Below are 18,688 nucleotides of genomic sequence, written 5' to 3'. Positions count from 1 at the left end.
TCTCTGTTCTTCTTCCTTTCCCTTCTTCCTCTTCCTTCTTCTCAGCTGAGCCTCCTCCTGTCAAACTCTTGTTTGTTCCCAAGAGTCTCTTTGGGAAACCTTTTCTCTTTCTTCCCTCTCTTTCCTATCCCTTTTCCTTTCTTTCTTCTCCCCTTCTTTACCTGTTCACCACTTCCCTTTGCACATTCCCGCTCTTCCATCTAGAAGTGGAAGAGCCTCCATCTGGTTGGCCTCCATGTGACTAGGTGGACCAGCTGGACTTTGCATGCATTTGGCCAAAGCCAATTTCAAGGACCTCTTGATTTCTTCATGCAGGAGGAAGACTTTATCATTCTTCTTTCTCTTTTTCAGGCGCAGGGATTCCAGTTAAAAGTCCAACCAACCCAGTGCAAAGGAAATCTAGAAATATGGCAGGACGTTGAATTGAACAATGATTTGTACAGAATGGCTCTCAAGATTCACTAGAAGATGGGCCATAAGAATTCTGCTGGCCTCACAGCTGAGTACACCTTTCATTATATTTGCCATACTTGGATTCCTATTCCTCGCTTGGAAATTGTATTTTCCTTGATGTTTGGTCTTTGCAGCATGGCCTGATAGTTTTTTTCTAGTCCCTTCTTGGCAATTTAAATGGACAATGCCAAATATAGATAATCTGTGTACTGTTTATTAGCTTTGGGGTTCTTGACCTCCACAGCTTTAACACTCTGTTGCAACACGATCACTTCCACAAAAAGGTCAGCAAGTGAAGTATCAAAAGGAGAAGAGGAAGTAGGGAGAATATAAATCTTGGAGCAGGGGCCTCCATCTGCACTGTGATTCTTTCCTGTCTACCTGACTTCCTGGTCTACAAGCAAGAGATTGTTGCCCTTGTGAGTATTCTGCTGGGTAAGTCACTGTAGGATGTTTGCTTATGGCCTGCAGCCTTCTTGTGCCAATGCTTGACCTGTGCTCTTTCTATCCTGGATATAGTGCCCTGTTGTTTGTAGAGATGCCAGCTTTTGGTTCTTACAACTCAACCTTCTGTCAGAAGGACAAAGATTGTTTAAATTAATTATTCTTAATATGGGCAAAGACAGAATGGCTGCAACAGAATTCATGCCGACTTGGGCTGAACTCGTAGAAATGCAATATCCTGTGCATTAGAAGCAAGGCTCCCATTGTTTTCTCTCTTGATTGACTCACATTCAGAATTTGGAATCAAGTCCAAAGTATTGCACATTCCTGGTTTAGAGGGCACAGAATAATATTCATTGAAATGTAATTTACAAATGATCCTTGGCCCACCAGCCACCTGGAAAAGGTGAGTCCAGGGGCAGTATGATAACAGCACCTCCATAGAGGTAGGAATAGATTTATGGGCTATTATTTCATAGATTTTTTTATCTTGCCTTTATTACTCCATAAGAAACTCAAGATGGTGTTAAACACACATAATATCCATTCCCCCTCCTATTTTGCCCACGACAATAGCCCTGTGGGATGGGTGGGGCTGAAAGCAAAGTCTGGGCCAAAGTCACCCACACTACAGAATTCAAATTTCTGATAATGTCTGTAGAGATTCTCAGTCATCTGGGTCATGATTGTCCCACAGGTGCTTTTTCAGGGGGGGAATTGGACTTTCTTGTTTTTTCTTCTGAAGATGTTTTGCTTCTCATCCAAGAAGCTTCTTCAGCTCTGACTGCATGATAGGGAATGGAGGGATTGATTCTCCTTGCAGATAGCTAGTCATTTGTATTCTTTTAGAGAGCCGTTGTGGCCAGTTGTGTGTTTATTTGTGTCCTCAATGACCCTCTAAAAGGATGCAAATGACCAGCTGTCTGCAAGGAATATAAATCATAAAACATAAAGCTTCTTTTTAGAAAGTAGCTTGGCCCCAGATTGGAATGAATACCTTTGAAAGACCCCACCCATTCCCCCAATGAACATACCCATCCTTTGGCTCTGCTCCTAAGTCCCCGTGCTTCTTCACAAACCCCAACCTTCCCTGATAGCTGTTGGCTTCCCCATTTGATGCAGTAAGTTTACACTCCACCCTCCCTGTTCTTCCTCCTCTGCCTACATCTTTCCTTTCTTTTCCTTTCCTTTTTCTTCCCCGTCTTTTTCTTTTTCATTTCCTTCTGCTCTTCCCTCTTCCTTATCTATTCACCACTTCCATTCCCACACCAGCCCTGGGTTTTTTGTTTTTTTTTTTGTCTTCCTTCTGTTGCTTCTTTCTCCTCATCTGTGGCCACTCCAGTGAAACTCTTGTCTGTTCCTAAGAGTCTGTTTGAGAAAACTTTTCACTTCCCTGCCCTTCCCTTCCCAGCCCTCTGTCACCGCCCCTCCTCTCCTTTCCTTTCTCCTTTCTTCGTTTCCTTCTTTCCTCTCTCCTCCCACCCAATTCATCAATTTCCTTCCCTTCCCTTCCCTTTCCTCTCCTCTCCCCTCTTCTCCTCTCCTCTTCTCTCTTCTTCTTTCCTATCTCCTTTCCTTTCTCCTTTCCTTTCCTTCTTTCCTCTCCTCCCATCCAATTAATCAATTTCCTTTCCTTTCTCTTCCTTTTCTTCCCTTCCCTTCCCTCTCCTCTCCTCTCTTCTCCTTTCCTTTCTCATTTCCTTTCCTTTCCTTCTTTCCTCTCTCCTCCCATCCAATTCATCAATTTCCTTTCCTTTTTAATTTCTTTCCTTCTTCCTCCCTCTCTTTTCTTTCTTCCTTTTCCTTTCCTTCCTCACCCTTCCCATCTTTGACTGTTTATCAGTTCTCTTTCCTTCCCACCATCCCGCTCTTCCATCCAGAAGTGAAAACAACCTGGTTGGCCTCCATATGACCAGGAGGACCAGCTGGACTTCAGGAGCCCCCAGCAAAACCCAACCTCAAACCCATTCTCACATTCATCATGGAACTTTGCTGAATCAAATTTATCATTATTCTTTTTTTTTTTTTAAATATAGTTTATTAATTTTTACAATTAAAACCAGTCACAATACATACACAAATAAGCAAAAGAAAGAAAGAAAGAAAAGAAAGAAGAGAGAAGAGGAAGAGAGGGAAAGAATTTTAAGAAAAGAAAGAAAGAAAGAGGTTACAGGATTAAAAGTATTCTTATTTTAACAGTTTGCAAGATCTTCTTTTGTTTTCATCACCTTAACTTATGTCATATAACCACACCTGTTTTTAACTTATATCGTTACCTCGTTATTATGTATTGATACTTTTCTTTTATGCCTTATAATATATTATTTATCTTTGGTCAATCCAATTATACCAACAATTCCAGCTATCATAGTATAGTGAAGTGTCTTTATTTTTTAGCGCCAAAGTCAATTTATCCATTTCTGCGCATTTTGAGATTTTTTCAATAATCATTTCTTCTGATGGAATTTGATGTTGTTTCCAATGTTGAGCGAAGGCTAATCTGGCCGCTGTTAAAATGTGTATTGATATGTATTTGGTTTTTTTGGAAATTTGCTTATCAAAAATCCCTAGTAGGAAGGACTCTGGTTTGTATTCAATCTGCTCTTTGGTGATTTCTTCCAACCAAGTTTTGATTTTCTTCCAATACTTTTGGGTTTCTGCACAAGACCACCACATATGGAAAAAGGTTCCTTCTTTTTTCCTACACTTCCAGCAATGCGGACTCAAGTTGGGGTGCCTCTTCGCTAACCTCGAAGTGGGGAGATGCCATCTATAAAACATTTTATAAAGATTTTCCTTGTATGCTGCCGATTTGGTAATCTTATTGTTTCTGCCCCAAACTTTCTCCCATTCCGCTAATGTGATGCTGCGCCCTACGTTCTTACTCCAAGCAATCATATTTCCTTTTACGATTTCTTTTTCTAGTTCTGTTTCTAATAAGTAGTTATAAAATTTTGTTATGTTTTTTTTATTTGATCCTAATAAAATTTTATCTAACTGTTGCGGTTTGTTATTAATTCCGAATTCTTTTTTGTCTTGTTTATATCTGCTTTGAATCTGAAGATAAACCCAGTGATCAATTTTATGTCCTTGCTCTTGAAGATCCAGCCTCGGTTTCAAATTTCCTTGTGGGTCTAATAAGTCTTTGTATTTAATCATTTTAGTAAGCTCCAAATTGTTTGGGTGAATCATTGCCTCCATTGTTGAAATCCATACTGGTACTTTTGTATAATGTTTTTCCTTATTTTCCTCCAAATTGTTAATAGTGCGTCTCTAATTAAATGTCTATGGAAATATTTTTGACTGGTTTTCCCTACGTCCCATAGAAAGGCGTGCCACCCCCTTTGTAAATCATGGCCTTCTAGAAATAGTATTCTTTTATTGGTTAAATTCACCCAATCCTTCAACCAAACTAATGAGGTGGCCATATGATATAACTCCCAGTTTGGAAATGCTAACCCTCCCCTGCTCTTCATATCCTGCATTGCTTTTACATTTATTCTGGGTTTTTTCCCTTGCCAAATAAATTTCAGGGTTGTTCTATTGAGTTCTTCAAAAAACTTTTTATGTAATTTAATTGGGATCATTTGGAATAAATACAAAAATTTAGGGAGAATGTTCATTTTAATAGTAGCAATTCGGCCTAGTAGTGAAATTTGAAGTTTCCCCCACAATTCTAAATCTTTCTTTACCTGATGTATCAGTTTATCATAATTGTTTTCTTTAAGTGTCTTACAGTGTGGGGTTAGCCAAATTCCTAGGTATTTCACTTTCTTTGTCACTTGTATCTGCATTATTTCTTCTAGTTCTATTTTCTGTTTTTCTGTTAGGTTTTTGGTCATTAATTTGGTTTTTTTTTTGGTTTATTTTAAGTCCCGCTACTGCTCCAAATTTCTCTAATTCACTCATCAATTTTGGTCCCCTGTCTTTTGGTTCTTCAAGGAAGAAAATCATGTCGTCCGCAAACGCTTGCAATTTATATTCCTCTTTCTTAACTGTTAATCCCTTTATATCTGAATTCTGCCTAATTCGTGTTAATAATGTCTCTAATGCTAATATGAAGAGCAGGGAGAGAGTGGGCAACCCTGTCTCACTCCTTTTTCTATCTTTATTGGTGGTGCATTCCCCATTCACTATTATATTAGCTTGTTGTGTATCATATATAGTTGTTATAATATTTTCAAATTTAGTACCCAGATTCAAATTATAAATTTTTGAATTAAAATTGCCAATTCAAATTATCAAAGCTTTTTCTGCATCTAGAAACATGAGTGCTACTTGTCTCTCTGGGTGGGCTTCATAAAATTCTAGTACGTCTAATACTATTCTTAGATTATTCTTTATTTGCCTAGTTGGAAGGAATCCATTTTGATCTTCATGTATATACAAGTTTAGCAATCTTTTTAATCTGTTTGCTATAATAGAAGTGAATATTTTATAATCAGTATTTAAGAGTGAAATCGGCCTGTAATTGTTTATATATCTGGGATCTGTATCCTCCTTCGGGATCAGCGAGATCAGTGCCCCCCTCCATGAGTCCGGCATCCTGGCTGCTAGTAAAACGTCATTAAAAACTTCCACCATAAGTGGTCCGATTTGATCTACTATTGCCTTGTACAGCTCCCCTGGGATCCCGTCTGGGCCCGGGGTTTTATTATTTTTCTGGCTCTCTATTGCTGATTTCAATTCCGATTCCGTAATGTCTTTATTTAATAGTTCAGCCATTTCTTCCCCAATTGCCTTATCCTTTACTTCATCTAGATAATTCCTTATTCTATCTTCACTGACATCCTCTCTTTTGTATAAATCTTCAAAATATTTATGAATGATTTCTTTTTTCTGTTCTATTTCCTGGTATGTATCTCCTTTGCTATCTATTAACTGGTATATCAATCTCTTCTCTTTCTTTTTTTTCAGTTTATAAGATAGCCACCTTCCTGGCTTGTTGGCATGTTCAAAATAGATTTGTCTGGTTAAGTTCAAATTCATAGTCATTTTTTCTTGATCAATTAAGTTCAGTTTGTGTTTGACTATACTTATCTGATTTTGCAGTTTGGATTCTTTTGGGTTATTTTGTAGAAGGGTTTCTAGCTCCTTAATTCTCTGTTGTAATTTGTTTTGTTGGGAATATTTTTCCTTGTTTCTCTTAGCATTATAAGAGATTGTTGTGCCTCTTATAACCACCTTCATCGTATCCCAGACATTTTGTTTCGTGGTTTCTCCATTATCATTTTCTTTAATAAAAAAAATCAATTCCTCCTTTAATTTATTAATGTATTCTTTCTCTCTTATTAATTGAGTGTTTAAGGTCCATCTTTTCTTTGGTTTTGCCCTGCCCTTCCATATTACCTGTATTGGATTATGGTCTGCCCATTCATTAGGCAAAATTTCCACTTCTTTTGTCTCATTTGCTATCTCTCCACTCATCCATGCCATATCAATCCATGTCCATGTTTGGTGGGGATTTGAATAAAATGTAAATTGTCTTTTTTCAGGATGTAATCTTCTCCATATATCTGTCAGATTTAGCTCTTTCATCATTTCCCTACAAATCTTGGGGAACTCTCTCTTCCCCTTTTTATTCTTCCCGGCATTACTGTGATCCTTTTGGAAATCAGCAATGGAGTTGAAGTCCCCTACCATACAAATATTTCTTTTTGCAATTCAACCAATTTTCCATATAGGTGTTTAAAAACTCTTTTTGGTCTCCATTTGGGGCATATATTACTACTAAAAGAATTGGAATATCATTAATCCAGATCTGCAAACCCAGAGTCCTTCCTTCTAAGTCCGACCATATTAGCTCAGATTTCAAATCCTCTTTCACATATACTGCGATTCCCTTCTTTTTCTCCTCATCTGCTGGTGTGGTAAATAATTTTCCTAATTTCGGGCATTCTAAATATTTTTCATCCTTCTTCTTTATATGGGTTTCTTGCAGGCACGTTATATCTGCATTATGTTTAATTAATTTAGATAATATCCTTTTTCTCTTAATTGTTGAATTTAAACCATTTATGTTTATTGATAGTAATTTTTTTCTTCTCCCATCTATTTAGTTTTGTTTTGCTCTTTGTGTGTAACAATTCCTCTCTTCTTGCGCTTGTATTGATGTAGTTCCTTCTGTCTTTTGTTGTGGATAGGTATTTTCTTGGTTTCCTACCGTTCCAGTTCTATTTTTATGTCCACTGTATTCTTCTTGAAACTTTGTGTCCAATTTCTCCCTACTACTTTGCTCCTGTGGGCCCACCATCCGTTCGTAAAAATCCTGGGCTTTTTCCATAGTATCTATTTTGATTTTCCTCTCTTTCCACGACACTAACATTCCTTCTGGAATAAGCCATTTAAATGTGATTCTTTTTTTATTTAAATATGCTGCCAGGAATTTATAGTCACGCCTTTGTTCCCTTATTCTCCTCGGTATCTGTTTAAGAATCACAATTTCTTTCTCTTTGTAGGTTATAGTTTTATCTCTTGAGGTTCTATATATCATGTCTCGAACACATCTTCTAGTGAATCGTATATGTACTTCCCTGGAACAATTGTGGCGTCTTGCATAGTTTGTATTGACCCGGTAGACTTCATCAAACTCTTTTTGAATTTCATCTTTATCCATCTTCAATAAACCGGCCAGTATTTCTGCCATCAAGTATTCCAGGTCTTCTTCTTTTGATTCTGTCACATTTTGGAATCTTAGGTAAGTTTCTGCCTTGTCCATTTCTAGGAGGACAAGGGAGTCCTCCATTTCTTTGCTCATGCTTTTGAGATCTTCATCCACCCTTTCTAATTCCCTTTCTGTTCGTTCGGTTCTTTTCTCTACTTCTTTTATTATAACTTCGTTTTTCTCCAAGGCCTGCTGCAACACCCCCACTTTATCCTCTACTTTGGAAATGTCCACTTTCATTTCTGTCTTTAGTTTCCCCATTTCTTCCTTCAATTCATTGATATCTGCCCTTGTTTCACTGTGGTTTTTAATCATTGTTTCTTGCAATCTTGTCAATGAATCCTGTAAAGTTAGGAACATTGCTTGGATATTCGCATTCGAGATGCTAGATGACTTCTCTGTTGGTAGTGTTTCCTCTATTGTTTTTTGTGCCATGGGTGAAGTTGTTGTCAAAGTAGTCATTATTGTGGGATTAACCTTCCTACCAGATTTCAAAGCAGTGGTAGTTGTAGTAGTCATTTCCTTTAAAATTTGTTTTTGTTGTTGTACTATACTAAATATATTATTCCAAATTGGCATTCAGTATTCTTAGTTCTGTAACTAAAATTGACCAAGATCTATCAATCTATTAAGTAGCTATATTCTTGACTAATTAGTAAAGTGTATATATTTTTCTCTAGTTTAACTTCAATATAAAGTAACCTTAACTACAAAATATATTACATTCACAGATAAACCCACACAAAGAAATATAATATTGGTCTAGAGAGCTCTAAGCTTGTTAAGTAACTAATGCTTAATATTCTTACTATCTCCCCTATATTCCCATTCAAATTATAACAATCTCTACTAATAATAACTTAACTAAATTAATCCAATATTTTAACACTCTAATATTTCATTACTAAATGTACATATTTATCAAGAGGAAATCAGAGGGGAAAAAAAGAAAAGAAAAAAAAGCAAGCATATTTCAACATAGCATACCATCAACAAGTAAGAAAGAAGAGAGGCTATTTTAGTAAGTATGTACACACAGAAAAGGGTTGAGGAAAAGAAAAAAGAAAATTCCAAAGACAAGAGTTTTTGTTTCCGCTTTTCACTTTGGAAGCTTCCACTTCTAGCACACCGGAAATGGCAAATGAAGATTTGCTGAGTAACAGCTGCCAGTAAGCAATGTTCCCACTCGTTTAAAGACTTCCTCTTTTACTTATATTTTAATGTTCTTTAAATCAATTGTTCTGATCTCCTTCAAATAGAAAAGGAACTGTCTCCTCTGCTAGGACCTGTTCTCAATTTTCCCAGAGTTTATAGATTAGATTATGTCCCTTCAGACAGTTAAATCTGTTACTTTATTGTAATCACTTCAGCGTTCAGCGTTCTGGATACTGCCTATGGCATTGCTCTGTCTTTCCCCCCGATCGGCTTCGTTCTGCTTCTGGATCCGATTTAATAGCTTCAATCCAAATGTTAGTGATAATAGAGTCTTTTAATCCCCCGTGCTGGTCTTCAGATTTCCAAAATTCTCTTTACTTCTTTTTTATTTCCAACTCTCTTTCTGCCTGCCAAGCTCTTTCACATTCACTAAACCAATTCTTTTGTAGCCGCTTGTCTTGGAGCTCACAGCTGGCATTCACACAGTATTTAACAGCCTGAAATCAGTCTATTGTCAGTCAAATATCTTCTCTGCCACGACTCTCTTTCCCCCGAGCTTGCAAACTTTCACTCACTTTTTCTTCCCATCGGTGGCAGTCCGGACTTCGGAGCCTCCATTGTTAGGAGGCTGTTCTTGATCGTTGGGCTCTGGAGGGCTTCCTCTTCGTTGCAGGGGGGTTGCTTTCCCCACACTGCAGCCCGAGGTTCCCCCACACCGGCACGGGTCTCTCCAAGACTCGAGCACCCCAAAAGATCGCACCAAACTCAAGAAAAGGGAGGCTAGAATCACGAGCGGATTTCTGCCCCTCTGACCATCCTTGCCTTGCCACCGGAAGTCCAATTTATCATTATTCTATTCTCACTTTTTTTTTGGCAGAAAGATTCCCTTAGAGTAGAGGATCACCCAAGCACACGGCCATGTTGCTTCTGTATATCGTCTCCCTGGCTGCCTCGTTTCTTTTGCAGTTCTTCATGGAAAAAGGAAGAATTGCTAAATCAGAGATTTGTCATTGTTCTTTTTCTTTTTCAGCCAGAAAAGTTCCACTTGAAGGGCCAACTGACCAAACGCACAGCCATGTTGCCGCTGTGGATCTTCCTCTCCCTGGCTCCCTCTTTTCTCCTGCCTGCAACTGGGGAGGTGGTAAAAAATTTCAGACCCTGCAAGCAGTTCTTCTTGGGTGGGAAACCCCCCAATTTGCACCCGTTGAATCCAGCCAGAATCTGCCAGAGGTATAGAAACCAGTATCGGTTTGCCACAATGTACGACAAGACTCGGCGCATCCCCATGTACTCGGCATATAAGTATAACCGTGGTGCAGGTGAACGATTAGATGAATGGATGATTGAACCGCAGGTAAGAGGAGCTCCTATCCTGAAGCTAAACATTCATCAGATAGAGGCAACTTTTAAGGAACAGTCAGTGGTTAGGAATTAAGGCAAGACAGTAGATTTCAGAGTGATTTATACATAATTATTCCCAGGGTTCCCCAGGAGCAAAGACTGTAAGGATTCGGTTCACCTCACTGTCCACATTGGCAAAGGTCTTACTTCCATCTGATTCTTTCCCCAAAGAACCAAGTTCAGAGATCACCCTGACATTTCAAGGTCAATGGCAATTCAGAGGTGGTGTTCAGCCAGTTCTGACGGGTTCTGGAGAACCGGTAACGGAAATCTTGAGTAGTTCGGAGAACTGGCAAATCCCACCTCTAACTGGCCCCGTCCCCTCTATTCTCTGCCTCCTGAGTCCCAGCTGATTGGCTGGGTCTTCTTTGGTTGCCCTGCACAGGAGAACGGAACTGGAAAGCAGGTTAATGGGGTGAGGAGGGAATGGAGATTTTGTAGTAACATCATTCTGCCATGCCCACCAAGCCACACCCACCAAGCCACACCACATCCACCAAGACACACCATGTCCACAAGCCACGCCCACAGAACCAGTAGTAACAAAAATTGAATACCACCACTGTAGTGTATTCCGTATTGGAAGATAGTTTAAGCTGGGCTTCTCAAGAACAACAATTTGGAGTCTCAATTTGCAGAATTCCCAGAAACTGCCCTGTGAGCTGAGATGCCTGGCAGATGCTGTCCAATCTGTCTCGGCAGAGTATCCCACACCCCATTCCCCATATGACTTATGACAGTTCTTTCCCCAGACTCAGGGTCTTCGACTCAGCGTTGTGGAAATGCCAATCAGAGACAATGCTTGTCTTTTCTTATTCCTAGCTTGCCCTGCCTCAGGATCACAATCGAAAAAGCATGGAATTGGAATCGACCTGTGGGATTAACCGAACCCTCCTGGAACGCAACCAGGCTGTTGACCGGGATTACCAAGCGGCTGTTCGGCAGGACAGGGGACACTTGGTGCCACCGTCCCATCAACCAGATCAGGATAGCAAAGATGCAACCTTCACCTTAACCAACATCGTGCCCCAGTTTTGTGCCCTCAATCAGGGACAATGGAGAGAATATGAAGAACATATAAATACAGACGGGTGCCGTGAAACATATATCCTTGTGGGTTCTGTACCTGGCAATACATTAATCAATGAGAGAGTGAATGTTCCCAGTCATATCTGGGCTGCAGGTTGTTGTGTGCTTCAAAAAGGCAAAAGATCCTGGGCAGTCATTGCTGAAAATAACCAGAATAAGGTAGACAATCTTACCTTGAGCGACCTGCAAGGAAAACTTGCTGAACACTACAGGAAGAGAACAATTGATCTTTTCAATAATGCTTGTTAACTGAGCTCCCAGAACAAATGAAAGCAAAGTACAAACCGAGCAGTTTAGTTGTTCTACATATGGAAAGAATGCAGTTAATTTTAAATCTGGTTTGATCTGTAGCTTTTTCTTTTTCCTGCTAAATGTTGTGAAATTCCAGGCTGTTTGATTAGATTGTGCTTCAGATTATTTAGCAACAGAACAGAAAACAAATGAATCCAATAATCAGATGAAGGGCAAAGTGCTGACGCAGCTAAAACAGGATCTTGTTTATTTGAGTTTAGAGGTTGGATGGGCTTTGTGTGGTTTCAACCCATGCATAATTTGTTAAAAAAGAAACTGCAGCGGGAAGGAACAATTTTCAATCCAATGGGCTGTGTGGGAGTGAAGAGGCCCTGTAGGAATCAAATTTGATTTTATGCTATATAACGCTTATATTTGCTACAAGTAGTCCTCAAGTTATGACAATTTGTTTGTATGATGTTATGTCAATGCTGAGAAAAGTGTCTTGCACGCAATCCTTGTATGTATGACTGCTAGAATTCTGCCTCAATAGCTTTCTTACTTCATCCAATAAACTTGCTTATCAAAGATCTGTGTCCTTGTGTGTGACTTTCAGTATATCAATCTAGAAATTTGACCATTCCATTTTGGGAATAGCCCAGGGTTCAGAATTTGACATGTTAATGCTCTGAACCTTTGCGCAAATAAACCTGTCTTCTCCAACCCTTCGTGGTCTTGTGTCCTGAATTGGAACCAGGATTTGCTGCAATACTAATAGTTTCATATTTTTCTCTATTTCTCTTCATTGATTGATTGAGGGATTGATTGATTGATTAAACGCCACTAAGCTGGAGCCAAATCTTAGCAAACAAAGAGTTGTATATGGTGTGGTCCAATAGGTCCAATAATTCTGAATTCTCCAGTTCTTCATATAGAAACTTCTGGCTCCAACGTGGATTAATTCTAAGGAAGGATGCATAGAACTTTTCCATTTTAAGTTAAATTCCATTTTCCGTGCCAGCTACTAAAAGGCAGCATCGACATTGTATAAAAGCAGGTGACATGTTGGTGTGGTTCAAAAAGAACCTCCAGATTGGTCCATTTGCTTTACTTTGGCTGCAGAAAACATTTAGCAATAAAGGCTGTTAAATTGCTATGATCTGTTTTGGTTGCAGAAAAAAACCCACTGCCTAAACCTGGATTGGATAGGTCGGCTGAAAAGCATTTTGGCCTGAATCCCTCATCATAACATAAAGGTGATGGCTTCCCCTGTCCAGCCATGTCCACCTATAGGGGGCAACAGTGCTCATTGTTGAGGTAATTCCCCGTTAGGAGAATGAGCGCATAAAGGGAGATGTATTTGAGAGTAGTGTTTGAATAATACACACACAGCACACAGATACACTGTACAGTAAATGTAGGCTTTTACTTCCACAAAGGTTTAAAGCAAAGTTCAAAATAAGCAGTCCAAAATCATTCACAGGTAAATCAGTCAGTTTTCAATCCAGGGATAATTCAATAACAAAGTCCAGTGTCAAAAACAGTTCAGTATCAGACTTACATCAAATCCATGAATACCAGTCAATTATGAGGAATGGCAATATTGTCCAACAGAAGGAAACAGAGACTGACTCACACTCTCTTCTGAGACTAAGACTAAGACAAACCAGGCTTCTGGCTCCATCTTATGGCCGTTTGAGAAACCACACCTATTTACAGTTTTGCATTTTCTTAAAGATACAGTTTAAAATGTTTAACCTGGTTTATATATTTCTAACCCAAATACCTGTTAGGTGACTTATATTCCTAACATTCATCTGTTTCTTAGCTGAGGGAGCCAGCATTGTTCAAAGACATTTCTATAGTCATGTGACTATACACCGAGATGCACAGAACACAGTTATATTCCCATCAAAGTGGTACCTATTTACCTACTCTACTTTGCATGCTTTTGAAGTGTTAGCTAGGCAGGAACTGAGGCAAAGAACAGGAGCTCACTCTTCATGCGGTACTCTTGTCTTGAACCCAAGCTGTTGGCTTTACAAGCTCAGCATGTTTAACCACTGAATCACCGTGCCCCCCTCAGTCATAACACAGTTATTATACTTATTATCTTATTACTTCATTATTTTTTAATTCTTTTTTATTTCTTTTATATTGTGTTTTTCTAACCTTCTAAGTCACCTTGAGTCGCCCTGTGTGAGTAGGCAGTAATATAAATTTTCTAAATAAATAAATAAATAACTGAACCCCAGTGGTGGGTTTCAAATTTTTAACAACCAGTTCTATGGGAGTGGCTTAGGTGATGTGTAGCTTGGTGGTCATGTGACCGGGTGAGAGGGGCCAACTCAATATCACTCACATCGAGGCACACATCTCCTCACCTGGCCTCTCATGACTGTAGCGATACTGCAACAGTCGTAAGTGTGAAAAATGGTCATAAGTCACTTTTATCAGTGCCATTGTGACTTTGAATGGTCACTCCACACAAGCAAAGTACCAGCAAAGGAGGGGGAAAAAACTCCAGAGACATTCCTGAGACAGGAAGTCTAGTCCTGCCAAGAATGTAATAAGGGTTAACGGAGAGGCAGTTTCTGTAAGCAACACCAGAATGTTTCCTTCCTGCCTTCTTTACAGGATTAGGCCAGTAATTTCTTATAACAACCAGTTCTCCGAACTGCTTAGACCATTAACAACTGGTTCTAGTGAATAGGCGCGAACTGCTAGAATCTCACCCCTGAGTGCAATATTACCAGAGAAAAAGCTACATAAGATTAGGTTAAAAACTCTTAACGCCTTTTTGGCTATGTAGTTACAGTGGGCTCTAGCACTTAGGTCATTTGAGATGAGTACTCCAAGATCCTTGACAGAGTTTGGATCATCAACAAGGTCTTGACTATTCAGCCTGTATTTTATTTTCTGATTTTTTTTGTCAATATGTAGGACAGAGCATTTATTTGTTGAGATTTGAAGTTGCCATTTGTTTGACCATTCTGATACATAGTCGAGGTCTTTTTGAAGGGTATCAGTATTCTCTGTGGTGTTGAATAGCGTTACATCATCAGCGAAGAGAATGCAGTTGCTCTTAATATGATCACAGAGGTCATTTATGTAGAGTATGAAAAGAGTTGGTGCTAGAACACTGCCTTGGGGGACACCACTGTTGACAGGTACAGAATTTGATAGGACGTTCCCAATTTTGACCATTTGTTGTCTGTTTGACAGGAATGCTTCTATCCAGTTATGCAGGTGTCCAGAGATACCATAAGATTTTAGTTTTAGTAGTAGTTTGTCATGTACCACTGAATCAAAGGCTTTACAGAAATCTATGTAGATTGCATCTATTGCTTTGCCCTGATTGAGTTGTGTAGTCCATATGTTTTTGCAATGTAAGAGTTGCAGATTGCAGGATAGCTTTTTCCTAAAACCAAATTGTTTATTAGAGAGTAGGTTGTTTGTTTCTAAATATTTGTTTTTTAACTAGCCTCCTCCTCCTCCTCCTCCTCCTCCTCCTCCTCCTCCTCCTCCTCCTCCTCCTCCTCCTCCTCCTCCTCCTCCTCCTCCTCCTCCTCCTTCTTCTTCTTCTTCTTCTTCTTCTTCTTCTTCTTCTTCTTCTCTTTTGCCTCCTCCTCCTTCTCCTCCTCCTCCCCCCCTTCCTTCTTCCCCTTCCCCTTCTGTTTCTCCTTATCCTCCTCCTTCCTCTTCCTCTTCTGTTTCTTCTCCTTCCCCTTCTCCTTCTCCATTTTGCAATGCTGATACTTGATATCACAGCTCATATTTACTCAAGCCACTTTCCAATGTTAGGATTTTAGTCTGAAGACTATCGTACCCATGGAAAATATAATTTTACTGTTTCTTTTAAAGACATGGCTTAAATATTCAAAGGGATTTACAAACTCTTCTGAAAGGAGTGGAGAGATTCAATGTAAAGGGCGATGACCTCCAGAATCAAATGGTTCCATCTCCCTTGCTTATCCATGGAGCCTTGGCATTTCCAGTTGGCATAAGTGATACCTACCACTCCTTCCTGGCAGCTGCATACTACGGTCGAGGACGCATTGTAGTTGCCTCTCATGAAGGCTTCCTCAACATATCATCAATGAAGACTTTCCTCCTCAATGCCATCAGTTGGCTTTCTGCTGGAAAGGAAAGAAAAGTGGGCATTGGAGACAGCTTACAGGAACTTTACTCCATGTTAAACCAAGCAGAGGTTCCCTGTCAGCTAACCAACTTTAAAGAAGGCCTAGGCATATACTGTTGTATGGCCTATGATGCCAAAGAGATGGAAAGCATTCACGAATTTGTCTCTGAAGGAGGAGGACTCCTAATTGGGGGTCAGTCTTGGTATTGGGCTTCTGTGAATCCTGACTCCAGTGCTATTGCAGAATATCCAGGAAATAAGATCCTGAATAAATTTGGAATCGGGATTATTGGAAAATCTATTGAAATTCCTGAAAACAGCTGTCCTGCTGGAGAGCCCAGCGAAGTAGCTTTCACTTATCTTTTCCGAAAAGCATTATTGAAGTTTAAGGAACATATTCAAAATGAACAGATTCTACAAACACCATATTCCTTATGGCTCCAGAGGTTGGTTCAAGACTTTACCATATTCCTTGAGATCCCAGCTACGCATGCCCGTCCTTTCTCTTCAATTCATGAAGATGCTCTAGCGCTGGTTCAAATTAAAGGGATTCCTGAAGTCAGTGTACATAACCGAATCCAAGCTAATTCAGACCAAGCCATTTTACTTCGAATAGCTTCTGTGCTCTATAAAGTTCTACCAGAGTTTCAAGGCTTAGTACCCAGCCTGATGCCAAATTATCCAAGCTCTTATTCTACGGCACCTCCTCAAAACATTCAAGTAAATGGAAGCAATACAGGTATGGAATGTTGTTTAATTTTGAATAAGAAGTGCTCCTTTCAAGATAATAACCTATGTGTGCAGGACATTATTTTTCATTTATGTGTATAAACATGACCCTCTGAAAGTTTTTATACTTTGTTTTTAGGAAATGAGGCTTGGAGAAGCACTTGCATGTACGCTCCTCCAGCAACAATGGTCACTTTATTATTCCCACCCTCCATTCTCAACGCAAAATTGCAGGTAATATTAGTTCTAAATTACATATCATGATATATGGTTAAAATTCTGCAGATCCTTAACACACTAAGATAAGATACCCCCCTCCTCCCACACATTTTGCTGCCGCCTCCCCATCTTTGTCCATTTTAAGCTAGTTGAATGTTACTATTTTGCCCTGATGTTTTAATATTTCTTTTACAAGATTGTAAGCCACTTAATGTCATGTCCAGGTGAAAGGGGTCTCATAGAAGTTGACTAAATAAATAAAGATAAAATAAAGATGAGATTATGGCAAATGAATGTTGAAATTTTGTTGCATCTCGTAGAAAAAAGGGCAAGTGCAGGAAAAGAAAAGGAGGAATATTTCTATTTTCCAAAAAAGAAAGCTTGCAAAAACAATTATAACGCTTTCAAGTAGAGCCGAAGTTAATCTCAATAACAAAAAGATTTTCTATTTTAAGTATTTTCTATAGGCTCTTTATCTACACTACATTCTTCAAAGTCCAATTTCAGTACATTTTCATATATTTATTTTCTTTACCTTCAAAATATTTAATAATGGCCAACTTCTCTATTTCTCCTCTTAATTTGTCACTCTCTGTAGAACTATACTTTTTCACCAGAATTTGATCTTTGATCATTTTTTTAGTTTCTACTTTTTATTTTTATTCACATTTTGGCTTTTTCCTCATCTTTTCTTGGTGGGACTTAAGAATTGTTTGCCTTTCGCCAGTCTTGGCTCTACCTGACGGAAATTTTTCCCCTCATCCTTGGTTTATTCAGGGATGTCCTCATGAGGTCTGTGACAGAAGAGCTCCAGGCAGCCATCTTGTCTTCCCTCCTTCTAGCCTCATGCCCAGCACTTCTGTTTGAATGGCCACTGGCTCATCTTTGGCTTCATCTTTTCTCCTTCTTTGGTCCTGGATGAGCTTCTTGATTCTTCTCTTCTTTTTATAAATCTTAGCCCTATCTGAGGGAAATGGCTTGAAAAATGTTTCCTTCATGCCAGATCCTGAGGGAAGGAAAAAACACACCCCTCTCTCTCACCAGTTTTTTTAGTTGCTGCCTCCTTCCTGGTTGCCTCTCCTCATCAGGGCAGTCTCTTTTAATTTGCCTTTTTATTTGACTCCCAAGCTTTGGCTCTGTTCATTCGGCCTTGTCTTCATGAGTCCTTTGGCTGCAGAGGTCCCAGGCAGCCATCTTGTCTTCCCTCTGCCTCCTGCCCAATGATTCTGTTTGATTGGTCATTACTGTTTGATTGGCAGCTGGGTTGTCCTAACAATGAGGGAGGGCCCAAAAGGACTACAGGTGCTTCTCACCTGCTCAGGTATGTTGTCCTTCCACAGGTCTTAAAAAAAACTATGCCCTTCATCCTAAAAATATTTAAATTCTTTCCTAATGTTTTTCATTTCAAACATGGACCTGGAGGTGCTTGAATATTGAAATGAGCACAATGTACAAGAAAAAGGAGACTATTATTTATTAGAATAAATAATAAGTAATAATAAAGAGTAAATAGAATAAACTATACATATGATTAATATTTTATATTAAATATGTTTTTAGTATGAATATAATATACAGTTGTATTAGTGTGTGTGCATCTATATGTGTCCTTTCCTCGGTCCTTTCCTCGGTCCTTTCTTCATAACCTGGGGTTGGCCCATTGAGGACAGTGTCTCTGAGAATCTGGCCTTATCCTACCCCGCCTGGGCTGAGGATCCCATGATACAGTACCGGCACTCTTGAAGGCCCAGGAGCCAAGTTCATCCTCAACAGAGGACACTGGAATTGGGGAGATGTGTTACTCAAAACTGAGTCTGATAATGTGAAAGATTTTTTCTATTTAGCTGTTGCACATAGAGGAATCCAGCTCCACTATTTGATTGCTACCTTAAAAAACAAATCTCTTTCTTAGGGGAATCCTTTTTCTTGCAATGTTTAAGAACTGAAGATTTTAAATTCATGTGAAACACACACTCACGCACACACATACACACACACACACACACACAACCTTATTTTAATCACTGATCCAATATGGGGAAATGGGACCTGTAAATTATTTGCTAGCAATATGAGGCTCAAAGTAAAGAGAACCTCATGTTTTCGTGATAACCTCTAATATTCTGTTAAATTCAGTTCCCAAATTGGCATTTCCTGTATTT

General features: G+C 39.2%; 2 protein-coding genes across 3 annotated transcripts; both read left to right on the top strand.

The window, feature by feature from the left end:
- The first annotated feature begins 356 nt into the window (after nt 1-356).
- On the top strand, nt 357-12,025 carry LOC148125690 (endonuclease domain-containing 1 protein-like). Of its 2 annotated transcripts, none has more exons than XM_087935327.1 (3): nt 357-872; nt 9,747-10,070; nt 10,940-12,025. In XM_087935327.1, the coding sequence occupies exons 2-3, from the start codon at nt 9,792-9,794 to the stop codon at nt 11,453-11,455; spliced, it is 795 nt and encodes a 264-aa protein (XP_087791453.1). In that variant the 5' UTR covers nt 357-872; nt 9,747-9,791; the 3' UTR covers nt 11,456-12,025. The 2 variants fall into 2 exon arrangements, with proteins under 2 accessions (XP_087791453.1, XP_087791452.1); XM_087935326.1 differs by having other exon boundaries at nt 776-888.
- Nucleotides 12,026-13,440: 1,415 nt separating this feature from the next.
- On the top strand, nt 13,441-18,269 carry LOC148125689 (TRPM8 channel-associated factor homolog). Its single transcript, XM_087935500.1, has 4 exons — nt 13,441-13,445; nt 15,302-16,317; nt 16,447-16,541; nt 18,192-18,269. Exons 1-4 carry the CDS (start codon nt 13,441-13,443, stop codon nt 18,267-18,269), a joined length of 1,194 nt encoding a protein of 397 aa, XP_087791626.1.
- The last annotated feature ends 419 nt before the right edge of the window (nt 18,270-18,688 follow it).

This window comes from Pseudonaja textilis, chromosome 5 (genome assembly GCF_049901715.1).
Source record: "Pseudonaja textilis isolate UNSWEBS1 chromosome 5, rPseTex1.2, whole genome shotgun sequence".
In the NCBI taxonomy this organism is placed as follows: Eukaryota; Metazoa; Chordata; class Lepidosauria; order Squamata; family Elapidae; genus Pseudonaja; species Pseudonaja textilis.
This window is presented reverse-complemented; position numbering and strand designations above follow the sequence as displayed.

Excerpts from the sequence above, each read along its gene's own strand:
- LOC148125690 (XM_087935327.1), top strand. The coding sequence starts at position 9,792 with ATGTTGCCGCTGTGGATCTTCCTCTCCCTGGCTCCCTCTTTTCTCCTG. Across the intron at positions 10,071-10,939 it reads AATGGATGATTGAACCGCAG|CTTGCCCTGCCTCAGGATCA; the intron begins GTAAGAGGAGCT and ends TCTTATTCCTAG.
- LOC148125689 (XM_087935500.1), top strand. Across the intron at positions 16,318-16,446 it reads AGTAAATGGAAGCAATACAG|GAAATGAGGCTTGGAGAAGC; the intron begins GTATGGAATGTT and ends CTTTGTTTTTAG. Across the intron at positions 16,542-18,191 it reads TTCTCAACGCAAAATTGCAG|GACAGTGTCTCTGAGAATCT; the intron begins GTAATATTAGTT and ends TGGCCCATTGAG.